Below are 24,272 nucleotides of genomic sequence, written 5' to 3'. Positions count from 1 at the left end.
TAAACGACATGGATTTGCATTTCTAATGTTTAAGAAAAGGAGGGATTTATCGCACCAAGAAGAGAGTGCATCAAGATCGGACTGAAGCAAAGATGAACCGTTGGTCGCTCTAATAACTCTGTATATGACGCAATCGTCGGCAAAAAGCCTTAATTCTGATCTTATATTGCAAGGGAGGTCATTAATGTAAATTAGGAATAATAGTTGTGACAGGCCGGCGCCCTGAGGGACTCCCGATGTTACATTGTAAAGAGGAGAGTGGCTGTTATTTGAAGAAGTGAACTGCTTGCGCCCTGAAAGAAAATTTTCGATCCAACGGATTAGGTTGACGGGAATTCTTAGTGATGAAAGTTTTTGAAGTAAATGATTGTGGGGGACCCGATCAAATGCTTTGGAGTAATCGAGGAATATAGCATCTATTTGGAGATTGTCATCCATGGATTCGAGCAAATCGTGTATGAACTCGGCAAGCTGGGTTTCACATGAAATGTGTTTCCTAAAACCATGCTGGTGCGAATAAAAAAGTCGTTAGATTAAAGATGTGTTATTAGGTTCGTGGATATAATGTGTTCGAGTAATTTTGAAGGCACACTGGTTAGAGAAATAGGACGGTAGTTAGAGGCTAATTTGCGGTCACCGGACTTAAGGACTGGGATGATTTGGGCAATTTTCCAATCATCAGGAACTTCCTCAGATTGTAAAGACTGGGTAAAGATTAATTGTAGTATCTGGGCCAAGGTCGCTGATGTGTTTTTTAGTAGTTTACTATTGATATGGTCACAACCTGCTGACGAAGACAGTTTTAGAGACGCAATAAGGTTTCTGATACCGTTGGCATCAACCTGGATCATAGGCACGATTCGTAACTGATGAGGATTATGGTGAAGTTATGGCGGTAGAGTTGCTTACAGGAGAGAACACTGATACGAAATAGCGATTCTAAACGCTGGCACGGTGATCTGGTCGACTGGTTCTCTATCAGTTCCCATAAGCGCTATTTGGGTCCGGGCGAGACCAAGGGAATAGGATGCGCCTTGAATTTGTTGGGGTTTGACTGCAGAATTCTAAGTAGATCGATGGAAAAGAATTTATTTTTTGAAGCAGCTAAGCTTTCAATATACGTTTTTGTACATTGATAATATGGTCCTATGTAGTAGGAGAGTTGATTTCTTTGCTGGTCGATAGGGGCGCTTTTTCATGTTTAGAAGACGTTTCAGGCTTACAGCAAACCACTCATTTTTATGATCGAACCTATATTTATTTTTTGGACGTATTTGTTTCTGAGGTTTTATCATTGTTGTTTTGTATGATTCCCAGTTATGTTTAACTGTTCTTGAGAGATAAGACTCGCAAAAATACTCATAAAAGCGTGTAAGTTCCGCGCTTATAGCATCGAAGTTCGCTTTATTGTAATTGAAGACTATCTTTTCAGCGGTTGATCTAACTTTCAGCAGTAGTGATACGGAAATGTGTAGAAGTGCATGGTCACTGAGTGCAGGAAGAGCCGTTACGCCTTTAATGTCTTCAGGGCTGCACGTCAGCAAGAGATCAAGGGTGTTATTCCCTCTCGTCGGAAGTGTTATGGCTTGATGGAGACTGAAATCTAGGGTTACATCGAGGAATTGCTTGGGCTCACTGGACTGCGATTTACCAGGTAGGCTAAGTTTGGTTCGGTTCATGAGGGCTTAACGTCCCAAAGCGACTTTGGCTAGTGAGGGGACGCCGTAGTGAAGGGCTCCGGAAAGTTCGACCACCTGGGGGTTCTTTAACGTGCACTGACATCGCACAGCACACGGGCCTCTAGAATTTCGCCTCCATCGAAATTCGACCACCGCGGCCGGGATCGAACCCGCGTCTTTCGGGCCAGCAGCTGAGCGCCATAACCACTCGCCACCGCGGCGGCCCTTGGTAGGCTAAGTAGTGGGCCAGTTACTTGGGGGGGGGGGGGGCACTAAATCGCTAAATAGAAAAATAGGTGATTTGGGGAAAGTTATTCCTAATATATGTTAAACTACGGTAGAGTGAGTTGCTGAACAGATGGTCCATAATCGGGTGGCCGGTAACAAATGCTAATTATAGCTTTCACAGTTGAGGTATGAACACAGACCCATGATAATTCGAGTACGTCGTCGTGGTACACTAAGTATGATGACAATGTATTTCTTACAGCTATTAGAACGCAGCACCCCCCCCTGCCACCCCCCCCCCCCCCCTTTACGGTTGCTGCGATCACGACGGTTACATGGTGAAGTTAAGATTAGCGGGAAGCACTTTGTTATCGAGGATATCTTCAGTTAACCAGATTTCAGTTAGAATGATAATGTGCGCGTCAATGGCCGTCGATGAAGCTAAGAGCTCGTCACGCTTTGGAATTACGCTCCTTATGTTGGTAAATGCGATATGGATGTCGAGGTAAGATGGAGGACGTCTGTTGTGAACCTTGATTCGTTGCGCGTCGTTCCCTAACATCGGCGTTGGGAACACGTGTTGTACATTCCGTCACCGCGTCAGTAGTGGGGTTGTAAGTAAAGCACTTTTTTTCAACGTGCAGTTTATCTAGTCGTAGGTTGAAGGCACATTTTTGGGGCGTATGAACGGCAGAAGTTTAGAACGAGCAAGACGAGTTTCAGGGGCAAAATGTTCTCTGATTGCGTAGACCGTGTCTTTCAGTTTGGGCCCACACGACAGAATGTTTTCTTTTGTCTTAAATTAGCTAATTTAATAATGATTTAGCGTTGTTTATCCGTACAGTACTTTCCGAGTCGATGTGCACGTTCTATACTACCTGTGTCTAGCTGCACACCGAGCTCAGTGGAGCAAAGGGCTCGTACCTGTTTTTCAGATTCTTCCCAACTTTCTTTTTCGCACTCCTTAAGGCCAAAGAAAAGTAAGTTGTTTCTTCGCATACGATTGCTTACGTCAATATTGGCGGCCTGAAGGACTGGAAGTTCACGTTTTATTTCGTGGTTGCTTCTTATGAGCAAATTCCAACAAAGAAATGTACATTTGGTTGGAAAGTAAAACGGTTTTTTTGTAAAAACAAAAGAAAATATTTATGATCGCGTTCCCTCATGTCAGCGGGAAGCGACTCTTATGTCATCCGCCTCGACTATTATGCGGTTTGTTTGCCTCTAGCGTCAGTTTGAAAACAATAGCGGCACGCCAGGGAGGAGAGCGGATTCACGCAATCGCCGCCTAGGTGGTGGCGCTGCGACCGCTTTAGGAGGCGCGCGTTATCTGCTACTCCCAGCTTGAGGAGCTTCAGCAGACGGCGGCTCGCGTGCGTACAAAAACATATTTAAGGAATACAAACATAGTTTTCGCCTTGAACTCTTTTGTATTAGAGAAACAAGACTGCTTAGTAGCGTTTATAGCAACAATCTTAGCCGGACACGTTAAAGACGCGTTGGCAAACGGCTGCTCGTCTCGTCGTGACTTCCTAACTGGGCAAACTGTGAGGGAATGCCGTGTTCCCTCATTGAAACTTAAAAGCTCGTTGTTCGGGCTTCTGTAACCGTATCTGCGTGCACGCCGGGGCAAATAAGTATCTTTAGCCTCCTAGAAGCCGGTTTTGGCGGCTTCTAAATGTCAGGTTTCGTATTCAACGACGTTATTCGACGAAGTAACTCAGAGTTTGCACCCAGGCCGAGGCTGCGAAATTCAGTAGGTGTTTGAATTACATCTGAGAATGTCAGTCAATCATTTATTCCTTAAGACAATTGTTGAAAGAAGCCGAGCGGAAATCTCCAAATAAAGTGCCTTTATCCTTCAGGCGGTGCTACAAGGGACCCGCACTTCGCGAAACGTAGTGCTGTTCCGGCGACTTGAGCCGCAGTTTTAGAGGGGTTCTAAGAGAACTGTAAGAGTTATTGCGTGTAACATCACCAGTAAGACAACGAAGGTCGGCATTAATGTTCAGTAGACATGCGGCCTGCACTCTGCTGACGAAGCGGACCTGAAGACTACTTTGCACAGCCGCATAATACCCACGTGAAGAATTTCATGACGCTAAACAATGAGGGGGCAAGCGACACGTCGTGTTCCTTCGATTTTATCGTGAGGGACCACGGAAAGAACTTTCGGTTTCGGCAAGGGTTTTACTCCCAAAATCTCAACCTCGAGCATCCCGCCCTGTCACACCAAAGCACGCGCACGCGAACTTTGCAATATGCAGACGAAATCCCAGCAGCGATCACTAATAGCGACCCGCGGCCCGGCGCAGACGATGTGATCCGCGAGCCAGCGAAGACCATTTATGCGGCGAACTGACCGCGTGACCAAGCTCTGCCAATGGGCGTCGCAGCGGTGAAAAGAAAACCAAGATAACCGTTGCCTCCGTGATTAGCTCCGGCGGAGGCCACGAGATATTTTCACCTCGAGCGATGGCGCTCGCGTCTAATTGAGATTAAAGCGACGCCAGAAAGGCTTCCGCGACGCCAGAAAGGCTTCCGTCACTGCGGAGCAAGTTTTCTAGCTGCCCCTATCTAAAAATCATCGATTAAAGCGGTGACAGAAAGGGTGCGTCACTCTGGAGCAAGTACTTGAACTGCCGCTATCTGAAAACGTAGCCTCAAGCTGCCGTCTTACTGCCGGTCTTGGCCAGCGTATCTCCCCTCATCTCGTGATTTCGTTGCGCGAGGCTGCTTGCCATTTAGAGGCGCTAATTTCAGGTGCTCGGTTACTTTTTATCCTCGTACTACGTTCTCGTCGACTACGCGTGCGCAGTTGCTTTTCGCCATCCCAGCCACATTTTCAGTCGTACGGTTTTGAGGCTGTTGCCTTCGGAAAAACGATATGTGGTTCGAGACGCAGAGCGCACAGCACGCGAGAGAACTGGTGCTCCGTAGGAAAGTGAGAACTACTCTGCTGGCATCACATTGCAACGGTAGGGTGTTAGTCGCTTTGGTACTATGGTATGCCGTTCCCATTGGGTGCCTATATCAGCCAGAAAGGTGTGCTGTAACGTTTGTGTGGCAGGTGTCAGATGATCGATTTCGGATGGTCACTTCGTAGTTTATACGGGATGGCCCGTTGCGGGGTGAATTCTGATAATTTTCGGGCACCTGCAGGGGTACTGAACGATTGTACTGCGTGTTGACTGCACTGTGTGGAATACCGCATGAGAATTATCTGTGTTAGTGGTGAAGAAACGCTACGATCAGCGAATACTTGGGAGCAATTTAAAGAATGCGTATGTTGTATATCCCTTTAATTATTGGAGAACGCTTTTATAATGGAGAAACCTATAACCCTATCATTTGCCAACACGAAGCGAATGCTGCCTTGAGCGTTTAGACACTTAGTTTTGTAGATGTTACTGTCATGGGATACTGCCATTTGATTTTGCTTTATTATCATAGATCCGAGAAGACACTGTTGTATGTCACATGTCATGGCCGTTTACAAAATCTCGGATGCTCATGTGCAATTTATACTTGTGCGTCAGGCACAGAACAGTCTGTAATGAGGTCACTTGTTTTATTCAAATCTTCCTTGGAAGACTCCTGGAGAATGTGGTTGCTTGAACATTTCCAGCGAATGAAAGGGCACTATTCGTACTGGCTCATTTTCCCGCGCCTACCCTTGGTTTGTCATTGTGCCAGGGCTTGATTGTATGATTCATCTGGTCTGCGCAGGTTTTGATTGTATTGAATGTCTGTACTGCATATGTTATAAAAGGCGGTAATAATTACACTGGGACAGTGTAGCGCTATTTACAGTACTCTTATGCCATTTACGTACAGCATGCAACAAGCTTATTCTTTGCACTTCATGCAACTAGTCTCGGTGGTTATTTCAGCCACATCTTATTGGGTCTCTATTCACAACCTGAGTTTGTGATGAGGTTTTCAAAGAATATACGGGCATTAATCAAAAACTTGCGCTATTGTCTCTTTATGCGAGCAACTTTCCATAAAATAATTCTGTCGCAATGCATTGCTCACAGGCAGGGGGTGCAAACGTCTGGTCCGAAACAAGATGCTATGAACATAAATATAAAAATGTACATCTCGGATATTAAGACAAATAACTGACCCTGTTGGTACACGAACGCCATGATATTCAGCGTGACATACTAGGCGAGATCAAAGGAAATAGATAAAGAAAAAGAAATGACTACTGAAAAATAGCGTTTGTAGTCGGCACATATAGGAACTGCACAGCTACCATAGTGCTCCATAAAGTCAGCAATAAAATTCCAATAAGGAAAGGCGTCTGGCAAGGGGACACAATTTCGCCAATGCTATTCACCGCCTATTTACAAGAGGTATTCCGAGGCGTGCTTTGGGAACAGCTGGGGATAAGAGTTAATGAAGAATACCTAATTAATCTGCGATTCGCTGATGACATTGCCTTGCTGAGTCACTCAGGAGATGAACTGCAAAGCATGATCAATGAGTTAGACAGACAGAGCAGTACGGTGGGTCTAAATATTAACATGCAGGAAACCAAAGTAATAATCAACAGTCCAGCAATGGAACAGCAGCTCACAATTGGCAATGAGGTGCTGGATGTTGTAAAGGAATTCGTCTACTTAGGGCAGGTAGTGACAGCTGATTCTGATCATGAGAGGGAAATAACCAGAAGGATAATAATGGTGTCGAGCGCATATGGCAGGTTCAATCAGATCATGAATAGCAGGTTACCAATGTCCCTCAAGAGAAAAGTGTACAACGGCTGTATTTTACCGGTACTCACCTACGGGGCAGAAACGTGCAGGCTAACGAAAAGGGTTCGGATTAAGTTAAGGACAACGCAGCGAGCCATAGAATGAAAATTGATAGGTGCAACGTTAAGAGACCGGAAGCGGGAAAAGTGGGTGAGGGAACAAACGCGTGTTAATTAAATCCTAGTCGAAATCAATAGGAAGAAATGGGTTTGGGCAGAGCATGTACTGCGAAGGCAAGATAACCGCTGGTCCTTAAGGCTGACGGAGTAGATTCCAAGAGAAGGTTTGGTTTGGTTTTATGGGGGTTTAACGTCCCAAAGCAACTCGGGCTATGAGGGACGCCGTAGTGAAGGGCTCCGGAAATTTCGACCATCTAGGGTTCTTTAACGTACACTGACATCGCACTACCAAGAGAAGGCACGCATAGCAGGGGGCGACGGAAGGTTAGGTGGGCGGATGAGATTACGAAGTTTGCAGGCATAGTGTGGGAGCAGCTGGCAAAGGGCAGGGTTAATTGGAGAGACATGGGAGAGGCTTTTGCCCTGCAGTGGGTGTAGTCAGGCCGATGATGATGATGATGATGATGATGTAGTCGGCACTCGTCGTGTGTTATTTTTTCGTTCTTGTTTCGTGTGTCGCAACGAACCTCCTAACTTTCGAAGACTTATTTTTACCGCCAAAAAACACGTGGTTATGACGGGCCGGTTTCTGTTTGTTAGCTACGACGTCATTGTTTAGTTCGCCTCACCCTTAAAAGACGGCGCTGGCTCCTCGCCAAAAGCCGCCATGTTTTGAACGTACGGGCTTCTATGCAAACAGCACTACCATTCTACATCTGCCTTGTAGAATCACCACCGATCTTTAGAAGTAAGGTGCAAAAACTACCTATAACATTCTTGAACGCCGTAGTTCAACGCGGGTACAATCTTACCAGATAAATATGGATCCCTTGCGGATCGCCGACCCTATCCTTGTTCTCTGATCTTTCTATGCTGGCCAACGCTGCCATGGTGGCTCAGTGGTTACGGCGCTCGGCTGTTGACCCGAAAGACGCGGGTTCTACCCCAGCCGCGGCGGTCGAATTTTGATGGAGGTGAAATTCTAGAGGCCCGTGTACTGGGCGATGTTAGTGCACGGTAAAGAACCTCCTGTGTTCGAAATTTCCGAAAATTACGGTGTCCCTCATAGCTTGAGTAGCTTTGGGACGTTAAATCACCGTAAACCAAATTAAATCTTTCTCTACTGGCCGCTTCGGTCGGTGACCTTGGAAGGGCTTCGTATAGGCGACGGCTCGGAGTGTCCTTCGTTTATCGAACCAAGGCGTAAATACCAAGCGAATGTTAACACAAAGCGTTCAACTGCGAGCATAATATGTCTTTAGGAGCACATGTATACCAGCTCTAAACCTGGTCATGCGCGGAAGTATTGGAACGCTGTCGCTTCGTCGGTAACGACATCGTAGTGAAGTTCTACAATAATATAATGAATCTCATAGGGGACGAAGTAACGGCACAAAAGCATTTCATTCAGTTCGCGGCGGAGAGTGGGCGTCCACACCCATACACGATCGTCTGGCTTGTATGCCGTGTGGCGACGGCATAGGCTGTAACGGCGGGTGTCAGTGCGCTGCTGGTCTCTGATGCGAAGCCGTTCGAGGTGTCGGCCTTCTGCACGCTTCAGGCAAGCGGCGCTGTCACGGTTTTCTTCGGTCACAATCAGCAGCATAACGTAGGCGGTGCTCTTATCTTTCTCTGCCGTGGACGAGTAGATATGGCTTCACCTTGGTGGCCTTCTGAACGGCGGTGCTGTAGGCAAAGGCAACGAGTGGAAGGATGACGTCACAGGTCTTGTGTTTAGTGTCAACATACATGCCGAGCATGTCTGCGATGGTCTTGTTAAAACGCTCCGTAACGCCGTTAGTCTGCGGACAGTACGCACCTGTCCTACGGTGCCTTGCCTGTGAATTGTGCAAAATGGCTTACGCCAGCACAGCTTGAACGCTCTTTTCCCGCGCGTTGTGACAATTTCCAGGGGCGCTGAGGCGCAAAAAGATCTGCTGGACAAAAAAAAATTGCTGCTTCCACTTCTGTACTATTCGGCAGAGCTCGTGTTACGGCGCAGTGGGTCAGTAAGTTGGTTGCCACAGTGATCCACCTGTTGGCTGATGTTGAAGTTGGGAAAGGGCCAAAAATTTCGATTCCATTCTGTTGGAGGTACATTGCACTGGTGTTATGGTGTTCAGTAGTTCAACTGATCTGGTCGTTGGCGTCTTTCGTTGCTGACTTTAACGGCGAGAGTAATGGCAGCGTAAAATGCGACTTCGACGGATAATAATGTTCAGTAATACTCGTCTTAAATTCCATGAAGCGTGAGTGTGAACCTTAGGTGTGGAGATGTGGGCCCGTAATTCTTTCCCGAGGCGTCGTGGGCAGGGCAAGCAGGCATGTGGTCTTCCTAGGGGCGAAGTTAACCTTGACGACAACGTCCTTCTTTGAGAAGAAGGACAAACATTAGCGCCTGAACACTCAGGTGGGTGTTCGGTGTTACCTTTTAGGAATCTGACAAAGCGTTGTATATAAGGCTTCGAGCAGTGCTGGCGTGCAAGATTGCTGCTGCTTACTGTCCCAGGAAGGCGTCGTCAAGATCGTCGTTTGGTGGTGCGTCGAAGGGGGGCTCGTGACAGGCACTTTGAATCGGAGTCCTTGCGCGCACAATTGTTAACCACGGGGAAGTCGAAGTCATGGATTCGTGAGCTTTTCCTAGCGAGGAGGCCAAACGGGTACTTGTGGTTGGCAAACCAGCGTAACGCGAGATGATTGCGCACAACATTGACAAGTGTACCGCGCAAGCATTGGCAGAATTTCGACGTTGCCTAGGCTATCGCGTGCCACTTCTTATCGGAAGGAGAATATATGACCCCGTTGCTCGACGGAGGGCGGCTTGCGTAGCTAATAACCCTCTCCAACCCGGTGTTCTTCTGTACAAGTATGGCGCCTACGGCCACGCTGCTTGCGTCGATTTGAACCTGCCCTCTTGCATTTTTATCGCAACTGCTAAGTATTCGCGGTGACTAGGCGGCGATGAAGCTCTTTGAATGCGTCGACCTTTGGTGCTTTTCGTTTAAGTGGAATATCCGCCTTCGACAGTTGCGTCAAAATCTTGGCAATACGCGAAAGTCTTTCAGGAAACTTTTGTAATGGACACACAGACTCAGAAATCTGGGGGATCTTTTTATTGACAGGCTGTAGACACTGCTTAATTGCGGCTGTTTTACGGGAGTCGCGTTGCACTGCTTCCTTGGTGATAATGCGGCCATGAAATAGCCGCTCCTCGTTGATGAAGGGGCATTTTTCTGGTATAAGGTAAGTCCAGAAAGCTTAATAGCATCGGGTACTGCGTGCAGCTTTTTGAGATATTTGTTAAAGGTAGTTGCGGAGGCGACGACGAAATCTAGGTAATTGCTAGTGTAGAGCACAGCCTCAAAGGCATAATCGGCCAAAATTCGGTCTTCTCATGGTCTTGTTCGTCGACTTCGATTTGCCGTAGCTGCTCTTGAGGTGCAACGGCGAGAAGTAACTTGTTTCAGAGAGTCCATCTAACGTTTCGTCTATCCTTTGCAGTGGGTAGACACCTTTCTTGGTCATGCCGTTCAATCAACGATAATCAACGCAAATTTGAAGTACGCCATCTGTCTTCTTTACCCGGTGAACTGGTTATGCCTATGGGCTTTTTAGCGGCTGGAATATGTCGATCCGCAGCATTTCTCAGAATTCTTCATGAATGAATCAGCACGGGAAATTTTGCAAAGAGGTCGGCAGTGCCCGTCGGTTGCGATTATGTGCACGGCAATAGGCGTTTGCAGTAGCTTTGTTGAGGGCTAACAGCAGTCGTTTTAACGTCGAAGACAATCACGATTAGCGGGATTATGAACGAGTCCCACAAAAGCTCGCTCTTTGACGTCTTCTATCACTTTATCATCCTCACTCATGTCACGATCGGCGCGCCAAAAAAGGCGAGTCATTTCGTTGACATAGACAGAACAATCACCCTTTCATTTGCGTGCTGAATGAGAGACTACACCAAAGCTTCAGCCAGTTCTTTCTGGGCAGCGTTTGTAAATCTCTTCAAAAGTTCCCTCTTAAACGTATAGCAGGGCGACAACGAAGTTTGATGGTTTTCTTACGAGCACCGAAAGATCCTTGTAGTGCGAAAAAAACATGTCTCAGGTTTTCTAGACAACTTGAGCTAGTGCAGCAACTGGAGGAGGGAATCCTTTCTGCACCCGGCACCTACACCATACCCGCCGCGGTGGCTCAGTGGTTAGGGCGCTCGACTACTGATCCAGAGGTCCCGGTTTCAAACCCGACCGCGGCGGCTGCGTTTTTATGGAGGAAAAACGCTAAGGCGCCCGTGTGCTGTGCGATGTCAGTGCACGTTAAAGATCCCCACGTGGTCGAAATTATCCCGGAGCCCTCCACTACGGCACCTATTTCTTCCTTTCTTTTTTCACTCTCTCCTTTGTCCCTTCTCTTACGGCGCGGTTCAGGTGTCCAACGATATATGAGACAGATACTGCGCCATTTCCTTTCCACAAAAACCAATTATTATTATTATTATTACTCCACCATACATCATGTGGTAGTGGCGACAATAACAACATAGCTCAGTGCTTTCAGAGAAAACTGCTTATTGGTTTAACCTCTGTCCGCTAACAGAAATGTCTCGAGAGGGGCGATAGCAAAAAGTTTGGCGGGTGGTCGTCGAATGACAGACTCATCTCCGCTCTTGGCCGCGTTATATTTAAGGGTGGGGAACAACTATGGAGAGAACGTGCGGAGAACATTTACGACAATATTGATCTGTGTAGTTTGACGTGGCTACCATCTTGCCAACTAAACTTGGTAGTTTCTCGCGTCTCCAAAAAAGTGATACGGCCGCATGCTGGTGGCTTCGAGCACGAAGAAACGCTTACAAAGCTATGCAACAATATCGATTAATGAGGCTTCGGCTTATTGTCTTGTAAATCTAGGTTATTTTCAAGGTGAAAGCATTTAATGGCTCACACTCGCGGTGGCCGTCCGTCTGGTCACGTTACCTCCTCGCGGTGACCATCCGTCCGGTCACGTGAGCTCGCGGTGGCCGTTGGTTCGTTACTAAACCGCCTAGGTCACGTGACCTACCCATGCACGTGTCGTAGGTCACGTGGCGTAGGTCACTTGGCGCCACGCTCGCGCAAGCTGCTCTTCTTCTCTGTCATGAAATGAATTCAAGCGCGGCAAATTCAAATCAGTACAATGAGTCGCAAACGGCTTTCGCCTTCCCGCGGCTAAGATATATCTAATTAGGTGTCTCCATCGAATTGTTATGCAGATATTTGCATGTGCACTTACCACATCGAAGTAAGAGAAGAGTCTCGCACTTGGGTTGTGGACGGAGCATATCACCGTGTGGCCATCCGAAGCGAAAGACTTCATCACAGAAACACATCGAAGTGCGGTGCTGGAGTCAAGACCACTGTTGATATAAGAAAAAATGTGAAGGAGAATATTATTTTCGGAAACTGCTCATTATAGCCGCAAAAAAAGAAATAAGCGTCAACAGTAATTATTAGCGCACTGTGCCCTGTGATTAATATTAAAGGATGTGGAAGTACATACAAAATTATAGGTTGATCACTTTTGTCAGAGTTCCAAAGGCGTTTGAAAGTGAGGTCAAGGAATAGCGCATCAGAATAGCGCATCAGAATACCATAGGTCATCCATCATAAAAAGAAAGCAAGCGTGAAATAAAGTTTCACGCGGCCACTATCACTGATGTGATCAATTTATGAAAGTGATTCGTTTGCATAATAAATGACATAAGAGCGCTTATAATAGACGACTCAAGATGCTATGGTGTATGTAAAATGTATCTGCCTGTTGGGGAACAATTTAAAACAAGTGGTTCTAATAGCACCCCTTTGTGTGAACTACCCTGCATTAACATTAGCGGCGCACTCACCTTGTCGGTTCATCGAGGAAGATGACGGGTGGTTTCCTGACGAGCTCCTGCGCAATCGACAGCCTCTTACGCTGTCCTCCTGACAGGTTGCCAGCCCTCGTGTTCTGGCACTCTCCGAGTCCCCATTTTGACAGCGCTTCGTTCACCTGTAAAATATTAATATTTCTGTGAAAAGCAGTGTTATCAAGTAGTTATTTGTCGAGGGAATTAAGCGTAATAAAAAGCTTCAGTGGAGTCTGAGTTGCAGGTTTGAGCACGTGATCGCATTTTTTATTTAGAGAATTGCCGGATGAATCGTTGGGGCACTTCCTGAACTTGTTTCTTCCAGTTTTGCTCCTGCAGTAAGATGCTAAAGCGCCCGCTTTTAGTGCGGGGTGTGCGGCTGTCGCACCAGAAATGACAAATTTTCGCGAAAAAATTTGTTTGCCACACTTACAGCCGCAGCCTAAAGCTTGGTCAGGTCTTGTTCTGCAGCTAGATTGAGGAAAGGGTGCGGAGAAACGTAGGCCGATTTTGCACAGTCAAAATTAGATTTCAGGAGGCACAGCCCATAACTTGCCCCCACCACTAAACTAAATGAGCTGTTTCATGAAAAAGAAAAAAAAAATTTTACGCTTTTCGCACTTCTTTGGTATGTGGGGTGATCTTTGGTATGTGGGGTATACATTAGCAAACCGGTGGGTACCAGGCGTCACTGGAACCAAACCACAGGAAATGAGACTGGTGCCACGTATACGCATGATACATGGCCTCAGAGATGAAGTAAGGGTTTTCCTGAATCAGCCTCAATCCTGTCGCCTCGTCCAGGCTGAGGCCACGTACAAGCATTATAGATGCCTTCAAACAAATAGACCGTGTCGTGCCGCTTAATCCTGAATCTCCGCCATACTTTTCGCGGAAGGATGGTGCGCGGCGTGAGTGCGGGCCGTTTTTGAGAAGATCCGTCCATGAAAAATACGACGGGCCTAATTCGAACCTCCTGCCATTATTCGAAAACTGTTCGACAAGTTGAGAACGTATTGAATTCGGTTCGAATAATTTTGACAATACAGATTTGATTCGTTCGAGTAATCGGAGAGAATGGTATTCAATTCGCTATTCGCAATTTTTTCGAGTATTCGCGCATCCTTAGCGTATATGCTTTGAAATATGCTGAAAAATATCCACGTGCCACTGCATGCACCATGAGGTCTCACTAGGCTCATTAAAGATGAGCGTCTCAGCGCGGGTAATCATGTATGCAATACTGGGAGCGCCGGCACGCTAGGCCGGATATTAGCGCCTTTAATTCCAGTTCTCTGCCACTACAGCGAAGCCGTAGCACAGAGAAGCGATATGCAGCTTAATTCGTATTAATGGTACACGCACTTCGGGAGTAAAACGTTCAACTAGCTGAGGTGCGTTCGTGAAGACAGTGCATGCAACGCCCGCCGACAGCCACAGCCGGCAGGTGGCCGACTACGGTTAGGCGGAGCGCAGCCATTTTCTTTTCCGCTCACAATCCACAGGAAGCAATTCACGAGCGTAGAAATCACGAACAACGCAGATTAAATCGCTGGGGTCGTCTGCGATCATATCACTGCGTAGTAAGTCTATAAACAGGCGGTAATCGAGAGCACAGCAGACCATTTGACCCGGAATACCGGCGCTGTTAACTCAGATGTGGTGTTGAATAAAATATATAAGAGTGCGATTGCAGCTCAGATGCCTTTGAAGATCCGTGGAAGCTTAAGGCTTATCTTTAAGACAGCGAAGGTCAAGCCCTCGCGTCGTCCTCGCCGATGTGTACGTGCGTGAGCGCGATCGGCTAATTGTTGTAAAGTCTGCGGCTGACCTCGATAACTTTACGTACTTCCCTTTCCGCCCACGGAGCCTATCTCTATCGTACGCGTGCGTTACAAGGACATGAAGACGTACGCGATGCAGCGGAGAGCACCTGCCTTTAAGGGAGGGGTACAGTGGAGGGGCAGGGTTGGGGTGCTTGCACCTTGCCGCCGTCACTGCCGACTCGACCGGCGGGTCAGTTCCGGTTTCTAGCCTCGCCTCCTGTCTTTGAGAGTAACGCCTCTGGTTATTCAGATAGCACCATTTCAAACACACCATAGAAAGGACGTTACTGTGCTAATTTTTTTGCGGGCGGTTCGAATGTGGAAGAGTTTAGGAACTCTCATTTGCGACTTTCTCAGCAACGGAGCCACCCCAGAAAACACGCCGATTGTGTTCCAGAGGAATATGCTAGCTATCTTGGTCAGTCTGATAATTACTTTATTGTCGCTTCAACATACCCAGACGAGTCAGATTTTGTAATGAAACCACTAATTGCAAGGGGCTATTCTGAGTGTCTCTGTAACATCTATGCCGAGCTGGCCAAAAGATTTTAACAGGATTTGCTGGGCAATAAAGGTAAAAAACGCTTGCCCTACCAAATGTGCCCGCTTGGCCGGCGGCAGGGACGGCATGCGGAGACGAATGCTCATATCCAGCGATTCGCGCACGGTCAGCTCCGGCAGCAAGACGTCGTCCTGCATGACGTAGCAGCTCTGTCGGTTGAAGAGCTCCGTGTTCCGCACCCAGCCGTTGACACGGACCTCGCCTTCGTAGCCTCGGTCGCTGCGGTTGAGAGAACAGAGCAAGTGAGCGTTGACGAGGCAAGCTTCAAAAATAAATCTCATGTTAGAGAACTGATGTATACGGCACTCTACAGCTGGCCTTATTGGCAGGCGTACCTAGCATACCTCTTCACTGCCTAATCACTGCCAAGCCACGGCTGACATACCTAGTCAGTGGCATGCACTTAGAGCAGTGAAGAAAGGAATGCAAACAAAATATTACTTACTAGTGACCAGAAAGGATATTCAAGAGCGTCGTTTTGCCAGCGCCGGAAGGTCCCATCACCGCAGTCAAGGTGCCAGCCGGACATCTGCCGTGCATGTTGCTGATTAGCGTCCTTTTTTCTGTGGAGGTGTAAGATAAGGGCAACTAGGCGTTTGACACGTGCAGGTAAAAGGCATGCCAAAAAAACCCTAAACAAATGTTGGTAGTCTATCAGTTGTAGCAAAAGTTTCTTACTTTGCATCAAAGCAACAGGTATTGGAACACGGGAGATAGAAGCCTGAGAATATGCAATATGAAGACAGAGAATATTCTGCCACCTATATCTAAGACGCATAGCACATGGACAGAGAAGATGAACTGCAAACAGATATGCTTCTTGCGATGAACATCAAAAGACAGCGGGTGAGTTATAAAGTGATTGCTCACGTTCCGCTGTGTGCTTTGGCCATGTCTATCGAGCTCTATCAGCTCACTTAATTTTTATTCCTGTATTTTTCAAGGGTAGCGGAAAATATGCGCGTTAGAAATTTCTATTATTCATATCTTCGTTTTATACCTTTCTGGGTGCGCTGCAATATGAAGCGAGAAATCACCAGCGATGGCCAACATTGTCGCACAACTTGAAGTCATTTTGCTGCAATCCGTCGCCTCGGCGGCCGCCCACTCCTGATTCGCCAAGCGCATTTAGAACCATTTGTTTGGAATTTCACGCATAGCATGTCAGAAAGATTCGTCTCCCTATTCACACCACGTTTATTTTTAGTAGCGCGTTGTAAAGTTTAGTCATAGAATACCAGCGAGGCCAAGGCAATCGTGTCAATTGCCTTGCTGGGCGCGTGAACAACTGTGATGGCCGCGGCCGTTCACTGAAGATGGAACGCTGGTAGAGGATACTGTTTTGAATGCTAGCCCCCCTAAAATGCATGGAAAATTATATTACCCTCTTACAGCCATAGCACTCAAGGTGATGTTTGCCCCACCCCCACACGCATCCCCATGAATGGTTTTTGCATCTGGCTTCTCCAACATTCTTAGCAAAAGGCTCTCAGTAATGACTGCAGCGCGCCCCTGGCGCTTATCGGAGCGCATTGGCATAGACGCAGCAGGTAGCCCCCAGCAGGTAGTGCCCCTACCGGGAGGCACTAAACAATCGAAGTGGCATAGCATCTGGCACACCCCTGCCTATATAGCTGCAATTGACATTACCACAGGGGCAAGCGTCCTGACACTTATTTTTAAGCGCGCACAAAATGGTAACTATTGGTCAATAATTTGTGGGAAGAAGCGTGAATTTTCGTTTTGTAATAAAATGACAGCTTGGCTCTTCCACGTCGGGCTCTTATGAAGTACAAATGTTGTTTTGGTCTCCCAAACGTCTTATGCTGACCAAGGAGCTATCCGAGTACTGACGCCTCAGTGTTACATTCCTTGACTCATCCAAATAATGTTTTTTTTTTTGTGGAGGCAGCAGAGATTATGGGAAGTGTTTCTAATTGGCGTGACGCATAAAACTCGCGCGAAGCCGAAGGTCTTCTTCTGCATTGTAAAGTTGCAATTGATCGTAGTTGGCGCAGGGCGCATTTCGCCTGTTGCTCAGCTAGCTCATGAACCTCGTTATGAGTGGCAGGAAAGACCGCTTCAGTCAAAAAACGCTCAAATATTTGAAAAAGCGAAAAAAAAGAAGCACGAAAACGTTTTACATGACGTTTTCAGAAAGTTTTCTGAACGTTTTCCAGGCACATCAGAAATGCTCTGTTGTTTATGGGGTAGAGCTGGGTAACATCGTATCTGTCAGCGTAGGAATACAGCTTAGCGCTATGCCAAAACTATGCATTACATTACGCACCTTTGCCCTGCTTGACAGCATACGAAATGCTCGTCCATTCCAGCGTGACTCTGTTGCTAGGGCCACCGTCGTTGAGCGGCGCGCTGCACTCCATGTCGACCTTCAGGACGCCAGGCTTTGAGCAGATGTTCACATTCTGCTCAACTCCCGGAGGACTCCGCAGTGGGATTTCATCGCAAAAGTCAGCGCCATCTTCGATGGCACGCTTTGCAATTTTGCTGAAACCTATAGAATCAAGGCGTGCTTGGCTTTAGGAAACATGGGCATCTATAAAGCACTTGCACTTAAGTGGTCTTTGGAGTAATGGGGATAGCGCGTGTTATGAGGCAGAGATGGAGCAATTGCTGCATCATCCTTGCTTGTAAGATTAATTGTAGGTTCAACCCTTCATTACCCTGCCTCTGAATTAATAATACATTTTGGCCAGGGGCTGTTTCAAGGTCGATTTCAGGCACATCAGAAATGCTCGGTTGTTTACGTAACAAAACTAGGTAACATCGTATCTATCAGCATGACCAATGTCTGTTAATACACGGGAACATTTAGGTTCATTTTCTGAAAGGATGATGTCGCTACCCTAATAAGGGTTCTTTTTTTTTTTTTTGCAGTGGATGCACCATAGAAAGCGCGAACCTCTATCTCGTCATATATCTGCGCTAATTGTATTGAAACTACAAGGACGATATTCCTATTTTACACGTTATGCTATATGCGCAATAAGTGTTCATACTTAAAAGATATTTATGAGAAGCTGAAAGAGAAAAATATCACTTCCAGAGTAGCGCGCATTTAAAGACAGAATGGGCTGGCGCTGCTACCTTGAGAAATTCTTTGGAAAACTGAAAAATTCCCTGCTTTGCAGCGATAATTTTTCTGCCCTTCAGTCAACTTGACCTGCTGGGGTAAAAGTGAAGCACGCAGAATAATCGTCTAGGCTGGGCTATTGGCGGTAATACATTTGTAAATAATGCCACATTTATAAAAACCTCCCGACCTTTTAGCGTATGTATACTGAATTCCCCCCCCCCCCCCTCCCGAAAAAAAAATGCCCACTGCGTTGTAAGTCTTCAGAAAGCGACAAAGTCGCTAGGTGGAGCAGTAAATGCAAATGTGACTATTATAATTGCAATTAAAGTTTTTAAAATGAAAATCTACATTTAACTGCATTGCAGCTAATATAGTAGATCTAAGTTGCTTTTGCGGTTCTGAAACGCGCAGACGTTTCTATATATTGATAAAAAGGTGTTATACAAAAAACAGATATTGTCAGCCTAAACTCAGCCTTCTGCCATCACTCTATATTAACAGAGCTGGAGCAAGCAAAAAGAACCGACGGAAACTAATAACAGTTTTATTTACTTATCTGAATTGCGACAGCGTGCTTCTGGGATGAACGCAAATAAGTAAGTCTGTAAAGCCTTGTTTACTTGAACTTGCCTAAGGTCAGCTGTTGCAAAAATAAGAAAGATCATGAAACGTTGAGGAGTGCACATGTGACCTGCTGGCTGAGGTCATTTATGGTTGGTGCGCACCAGACATAGCCCACTGTAAGCTGCCTCAGTGAGTCTGAAAGCATGGAGTTATTGGATATGGTTGAGGGAGGTTGTTGAACGGGTAAAGAACGTAATCAACTGTGTATAAAGGTTAAAATAACACGCATCCTGGTTAAAGATAGAAGATGCATCGTCAGCTAGAAGGCATGACGAGGTACTCACTCGTTTGGCTTCGAACCGCCAGCTCCATTGGTCTTCTGGCTTCGAACAGCCTACAAAGGCTAGCAGCCTTCAAAAAGTGAGAGAAGGCTAAGGGTATACAGATGTATATGTCGCACTTCCTCCCCTCCCCCTTTTTTGGGCTGGACATATCATTGGCTATAATCTGTACGAGACTGCTTTGCGCGAAATTGAACCTTGAGTGAGGTAGATAAGGTCCGTAGCGTTGCTTTTATTTGCTTATATTAACTTTCACTCACTGAGCCGAATACGAACGTCATCGCGGAGCAAGGACGCACAAAGACCTTGCTCTGAGGCCAGTCGATGGTCGGTTTGATGCGAAAGGCCTATTCGAGCTTAAGCTTCTCAGAAACGCTGTAATGAAAAAAAAGATCCGAAAGAGATAAACTTCATCTGTATGCATTCGGATGAAAGCCGATTATGCAGCACTTAACATCAGGCTCTATATATAGGATTAAAAATGGAATCAGTTCAGCTTCCAGGAGAGGGCTGCTAGGCCTTCTCTTTTTTTTTTGTGGCCATGTAGCTTGTCTGACCATCTTTCTGCTTTCATTAAAATAAATGCCACAGTCGAACGCGATTGGCCACACATTTATTTCGAGGGATGATAGTAAAAGGTTGCACACGTTTAGAGTTTAATTACATTTCATTCATTTTCTCTCACTTGTGCTCTGGCCAGGTAAATGTCACGCTATGCTTACCTGGAATTTAATATTGACTTTTTCTGTGCATGACTTGTACGCGTACAAACTATTCTGTTAGGTTACCTGTAATTTGCAAGTGATTACAAATCGGCATCGGGAAAACGAAGAGAGGGAGGACTACCTTATTAACAGGAACTTAGTGACCCCTCTTTTTTGAAATGTGGTTCCTGAAAACAGAGAATGATGCCATCATAATTAGCCATAAGTCATTGGAGTTTAGTTGTCCTCGGTTGCTACTGAAAAATATGCTTAAAAGGTGCCAAGATTAGAGCATTTATGAAAACACGGACTGACGGTGCCGTTATCCATGCACGTCATAATCATCAACGACTGAAATTTGTCTGCATCAAATACCTTGAGCATAAAAAAACACCATTGCGAATAACTGTATTGTCACGCTCCTTATAACGAACTACCCTGAAATTTTGGCAGTTTTGTAAAATTACACGTTCGTTTACATTGACTTATGCATTAAAGTTGATGCCTTAGTAAATAGAATATGTCGGAATCACCCGTCACCTATTTATTGCATTGTGCGTGGAGCCTACTTGCAGCACCACAAATGCCGCTAATATAATCTTTAATAACCTGGTCACTGGAAGCACCTATGTTCAACGGCTGACTTAGTCCCATGAAAGGAAAACGCATTATAATTCCGTGCGTATTGAAGTGAAGATAGCGAACGAGTTTGGTTTCTACGAGAAGATTCCCTCTGCCTTGACTGCTGCGCTGAATATGTTTTCTCGTTTTTTCTCGAGCCTATTGTTCTGTAAATAGGAGTGTTCCTCTGATTTTAGAACATCTGCATTGACTTACTGTTCTTCATTCGCTCTTGTATATTATGGGCCTATGCTATCTTCGGCTATTTTCGCAACGTTTAATGGCTCATGACACTGTATCGGTTTATCAGAAGAGCATGTTTCATATCCGCTCAAGATGTTTGCGTTGGGCGCAACACGATGAAGCCAGCGTGGATATTATTTATGGGTCTCGAACCACGTCCACTCATTAAAAAGATTTCTCAGCATTATTTGCTGCGTCAAATAGCTTGATGTCTTAGAAAAGTTGCTTTCTGAAGCCATTATTACCACAACTAAGCAAGGTTAGTCCATCACAGCTAAAATTTCTATTCTCGTGACCTCTATTGGTTCACGTATTCACTGCCTAGGAATACATGCTCCCAGCAAATTTCGTAATCTCGAAACGCCATCTATATCTTTCTTCCAATCACGTTTTTTCCCTGCTTGGTACTGTTCGTGTCCTTCCAATAGAGCGCCGGTTATCATTCCCGAACGGTACTGTAGTTTCGGGCACACAGACCGCAGGCTAAGCATTTTTGGGAATTGAAATCTTGCCCTTTGCGGACTCTCTATAGGTACCAACTATAGAATATCTTTTTTTTGTCAGTATCGCCGAATATGGCGTGAAATTCCGAACGCTTATTCTATTGCAAGGATTGGCGCTAACCGTTCTCTGCGTGCACATACCTTTTTATGCTCTGCTGCACAGATATCTCTTGGGGGTTATGCAATGGGCGCAGGTGATGTAGTAACTGTTTTTCAGCACAAATTGAGTCCTGTCACAGAAGACCAAGTGCAGCGTGTATAGCGGAAATTACGGGGTATGCCTTGTCGATGTCAATATCTTGTTTGTCTTGTGTGCTACATCTATTACGTACGTTTATTTTCAGAGAGATTAATAAGCCCTTGATACTAATTTAGTAGTCACAGCCACACGAATATACGCCACCATTATTCTCTTATGAATTACTATGTCCTTATCGGGCGTTGTTTTGATTATTAAGTACATATGTACTTCCTACATACTCATAGTATCTCATTATCTCTCCGTAATTGTTAATGGTTTGCCGAATTCTTTAAAATTATTTTTCTCTTAATCAAAACAGTTTTAAACTTGCAGCTTCACTTCGCTTGTCATTCTCCTAAAACATTGGATGTAATTGTTCCCCTCGGTTTCTTACCGCAAAAACGTCGGCAAAGAACTGAAGGCTGCAGAGATATTCGTCGTTAATATCTTACTTTCTCACGCTAAAAATTCTTGCAGCTTTATTCTTCCTAGTTTAACGCCTTCAATACCCGTTCCCGAGGTGCCCTGAAAAACACCTACGCTTTGCTAAGTGCTTCTCCCCGACAACTTCACGGTACAACATCAAGGCCACTCAGGCCGAGGCGCAGTGAACGTCGCCCTTCATAACCCGTCGCGATAGCTTGTGTTCTACTTTTGTTTTTAAACCGCTTAGATAATTAATCGTTTAACGTTTTGTGCAGGCTGGATGTTTCGCAAGCACACCTGCAAGGGGGAGAGTATGGACGCCACGCGACGTGTTTTCTTTTTTTCTTGCTACAAAGACTCTCGTCGAGGGTGCCCTTGAAAGACGCGTATTCTGTTGGTGACCTCTGTAAGCTGTTTGCCCTTGCTATCGTCTTATCATCGTCGCCCTGAGGGGTCGAAGTTCTCTCTACACTCATCGGGCAAAGCCGTGAGGTCGCTTAAATAATTTCCTGTATCAGCCAAGGACATTTTTCGGTCTGCGACTGACTGTCATGACGCGCCACATTGCAATTCTTTCTTTTTTTTTGGAGGGGGGGGGGGGTATTTTATCCAACCAACATTCTGACCAGTGTATTCAAACAGCGCCACTTTCAGACGTGAAAGTTGCGAACCGCGAAAGAAAAAGATAAATATTTCACTCGCTTCATTTAGCAATACCAAAAATAGTCTATTGCTCTTGTCGTGCCCGATCTCAAAGAAGCGTTGGTAGCATATTAACAAAGAGTCCTTCTTCTTGTATATTGGTTTTTATGTTTTTATTTTGCCATGCTAAATCGAGGTAGTACTGTTCTCAAGTGTGTACTACGCGCATGAAAGTAACCTTAATTAAATCTGACCTCATTATGATTTCATTACGCTGCGAAAAACGCATTTAAGCGGGGACACAGCTTTCAGCACCCTTTTATTTCTTGATATATTTCAATAATTTTTTTTTCTCACTTATTAGAAACAATCTTACGACTACTCTCACGAAAAGTTTGCTGTTCTGTCTACAGAAAATTGTTTTCTAATAATTATTTTTACTCTGAGTGCTGCGAAATGGCTGTAGAGTTAAGAAAATATGGCAGAACGTTTGTTCAGCATTCGTATCATTCCTATTGGCATGATTGAGGTCAAGACATTCTTGGAATTTTTTTTCGAAAAGCACAAATTTTGTTTTTGAATGTTCACACCGCATTGTCCGCTGACGTATCTAGAGTGTGAAAAAAATTCATAGCAGAAATTTAAAATTAAGAAATTAGAAAAACAAATAATGTCATAACCTGCATTCTTGTCCTGGAAATGCAAGAAAACAAACATGGTCAAAATAGGTAAAAAATCGCGGTACAAATCTAATTCGCAAGGTGAATATTTACGGAAAAAAAATTATAACGAAGAAAACCGACCATTGTTTGAGCGTCTCCCCGCAATATATTGCCACTGCAATTCACAAAATTTTTGTAGAGCACTTTATCGGTCGATTCCGCAATGTAGCTTCGTAAAAGCATAAAAAAACAAGGTATAGAATTTTATACAGCAATTTTCAAAACATTTCTTGGCCACCTTTGGGGATTTGGAAGCCACGTTCCCCATTAAGCTACATGAAAGGAAGTTTCATGGCGGTCGAGCGTTCCGCAGCGCCGCGCTTCCCGGTCATATGAGGGCACACACGAGTTGCTCGTTAAAAACAAAAAGGAAATTATTCTACGATTCCAGCAGTTAGTAGCCTTCCTTGCGCTGTCTGCTTTTGGAACTACCGAAGCGTTACTTGCTCCTCGTCCACCCAAATTCTTCGGTCTCGTACCTTTTGGTTTACACAATGCAAGGAGCTTGAAGCGTTTTATCTTGTTTCATTGATTTTGTTATCCCCTAATTTTGCTGGCGAAAATAGCTCGCGGGATTGCACTACGGTTCCAGTATACCTGGGGCGACATTGAAGAACTGTGGCTGAGTGAAGCCTACCATGTCGAGGGAAGGCCTGCACAGTGCACGGCGGGACGACTTGTGGAACGCAGTTGAAGCCTCCAAGACTGTGTATTGTGGGGTTTTAACGTCTCAAGGAGACTCATTATATAAGGGAACCCGTAGTGGAGGGTTTCCGGATAGATTTACACCATTCGAGGTTCTTTAATGTGCGCTTACATCGGACAACCCGTGGGCGTTTCTGTATCTCGCCTCCAGCGATATATGGCCACCCGACGGGGATCTAACCCGGAGCCAGCACCAAACTAACTTGGAGCCAGCACCAAAACGCCAAAGTCACTGAGCAAAGCCCCTGAAAAGTATTCAAGTATAACTTTTTGCTGGGCTAGTTGGTGCATGCTACTAAGAAAAGAAGCGCCAACAGAGACAAGACGCAAGAAGTGACACGGACAAGCGCTTGTCAGTGTCACTTCTTACGTCTTGTCTCTGTTGGCGCTTCTTTTCTTAGC

At 45.6% G+C, this 24,272-nt stretch overlaps 1 protein-coding gene across 3 annotated transcripts in view; it reads right to left on the bottom strand.

Annotated features, from left to right (window-relative positions):
• LOC144136769 (ATP-binding cassette sub-family G member 1-like) overlaps positions 1-21,960 on the bottom strand; it is a 32,181-nt gene extending 10,221 nt beyond the window's left edge. Inside the window, exons 1-7 of one of the 3 annotated variants that reach the window (XR_013315666.1) lie at positions 21,916-21,960; positions 19,067-19,133; positions 17,352-17,576; positions 15,507-15,624; positions 15,094-15,280; positions 12,671-12,816; positions 12,061-12,184 (exon numbers count right to left, since the gene is read on the bottom strand). Coding sequence is in view for 2 of the 3 variants with exons in the window: in XM_077669375.1 (XP_077525501.1) it covers positions 12,061-12,184; positions 12,671-12,816; positions 15,094-15,280; positions 15,507-15,624; positions 17,352-17,576; positions 19,067-19,094 (828 nt within the window). In the remaining variant the exon portion in view is untranslated. Of the gene's footprint in view, positions 1-12,060; positions 12,185-12,670; positions 12,817-15,093; positions 15,281-15,506; positions 15,625-17,351; positions 17,577-19,066; positions 19,134-21,915 lie in introns of those variants that run through there. The other 2 variants (XM_077669375.1, XM_077669376.1) reach the window with 2 other exon arrangements.
• Between the last annotated feature and the right edge of the window lie 2,312 nt (positions 21,961-24,272).

This window comes from Amblyomma americanum, chromosome 6, assembly GCF_052857255.1.
Source record: "Amblyomma americanum isolate KBUSLIRL-KWMA chromosome 6, ASM5285725v1, whole genome shotgun sequence".
Taxonomy (NCBI): Eukaryota; Metazoa; Arthropoda; class Arachnida; order Ixodida; family Ixodidae; genus Amblyomma; species Amblyomma americanum.
This window is presented reverse-complemented; position numbering and strand designations above follow the sequence as displayed.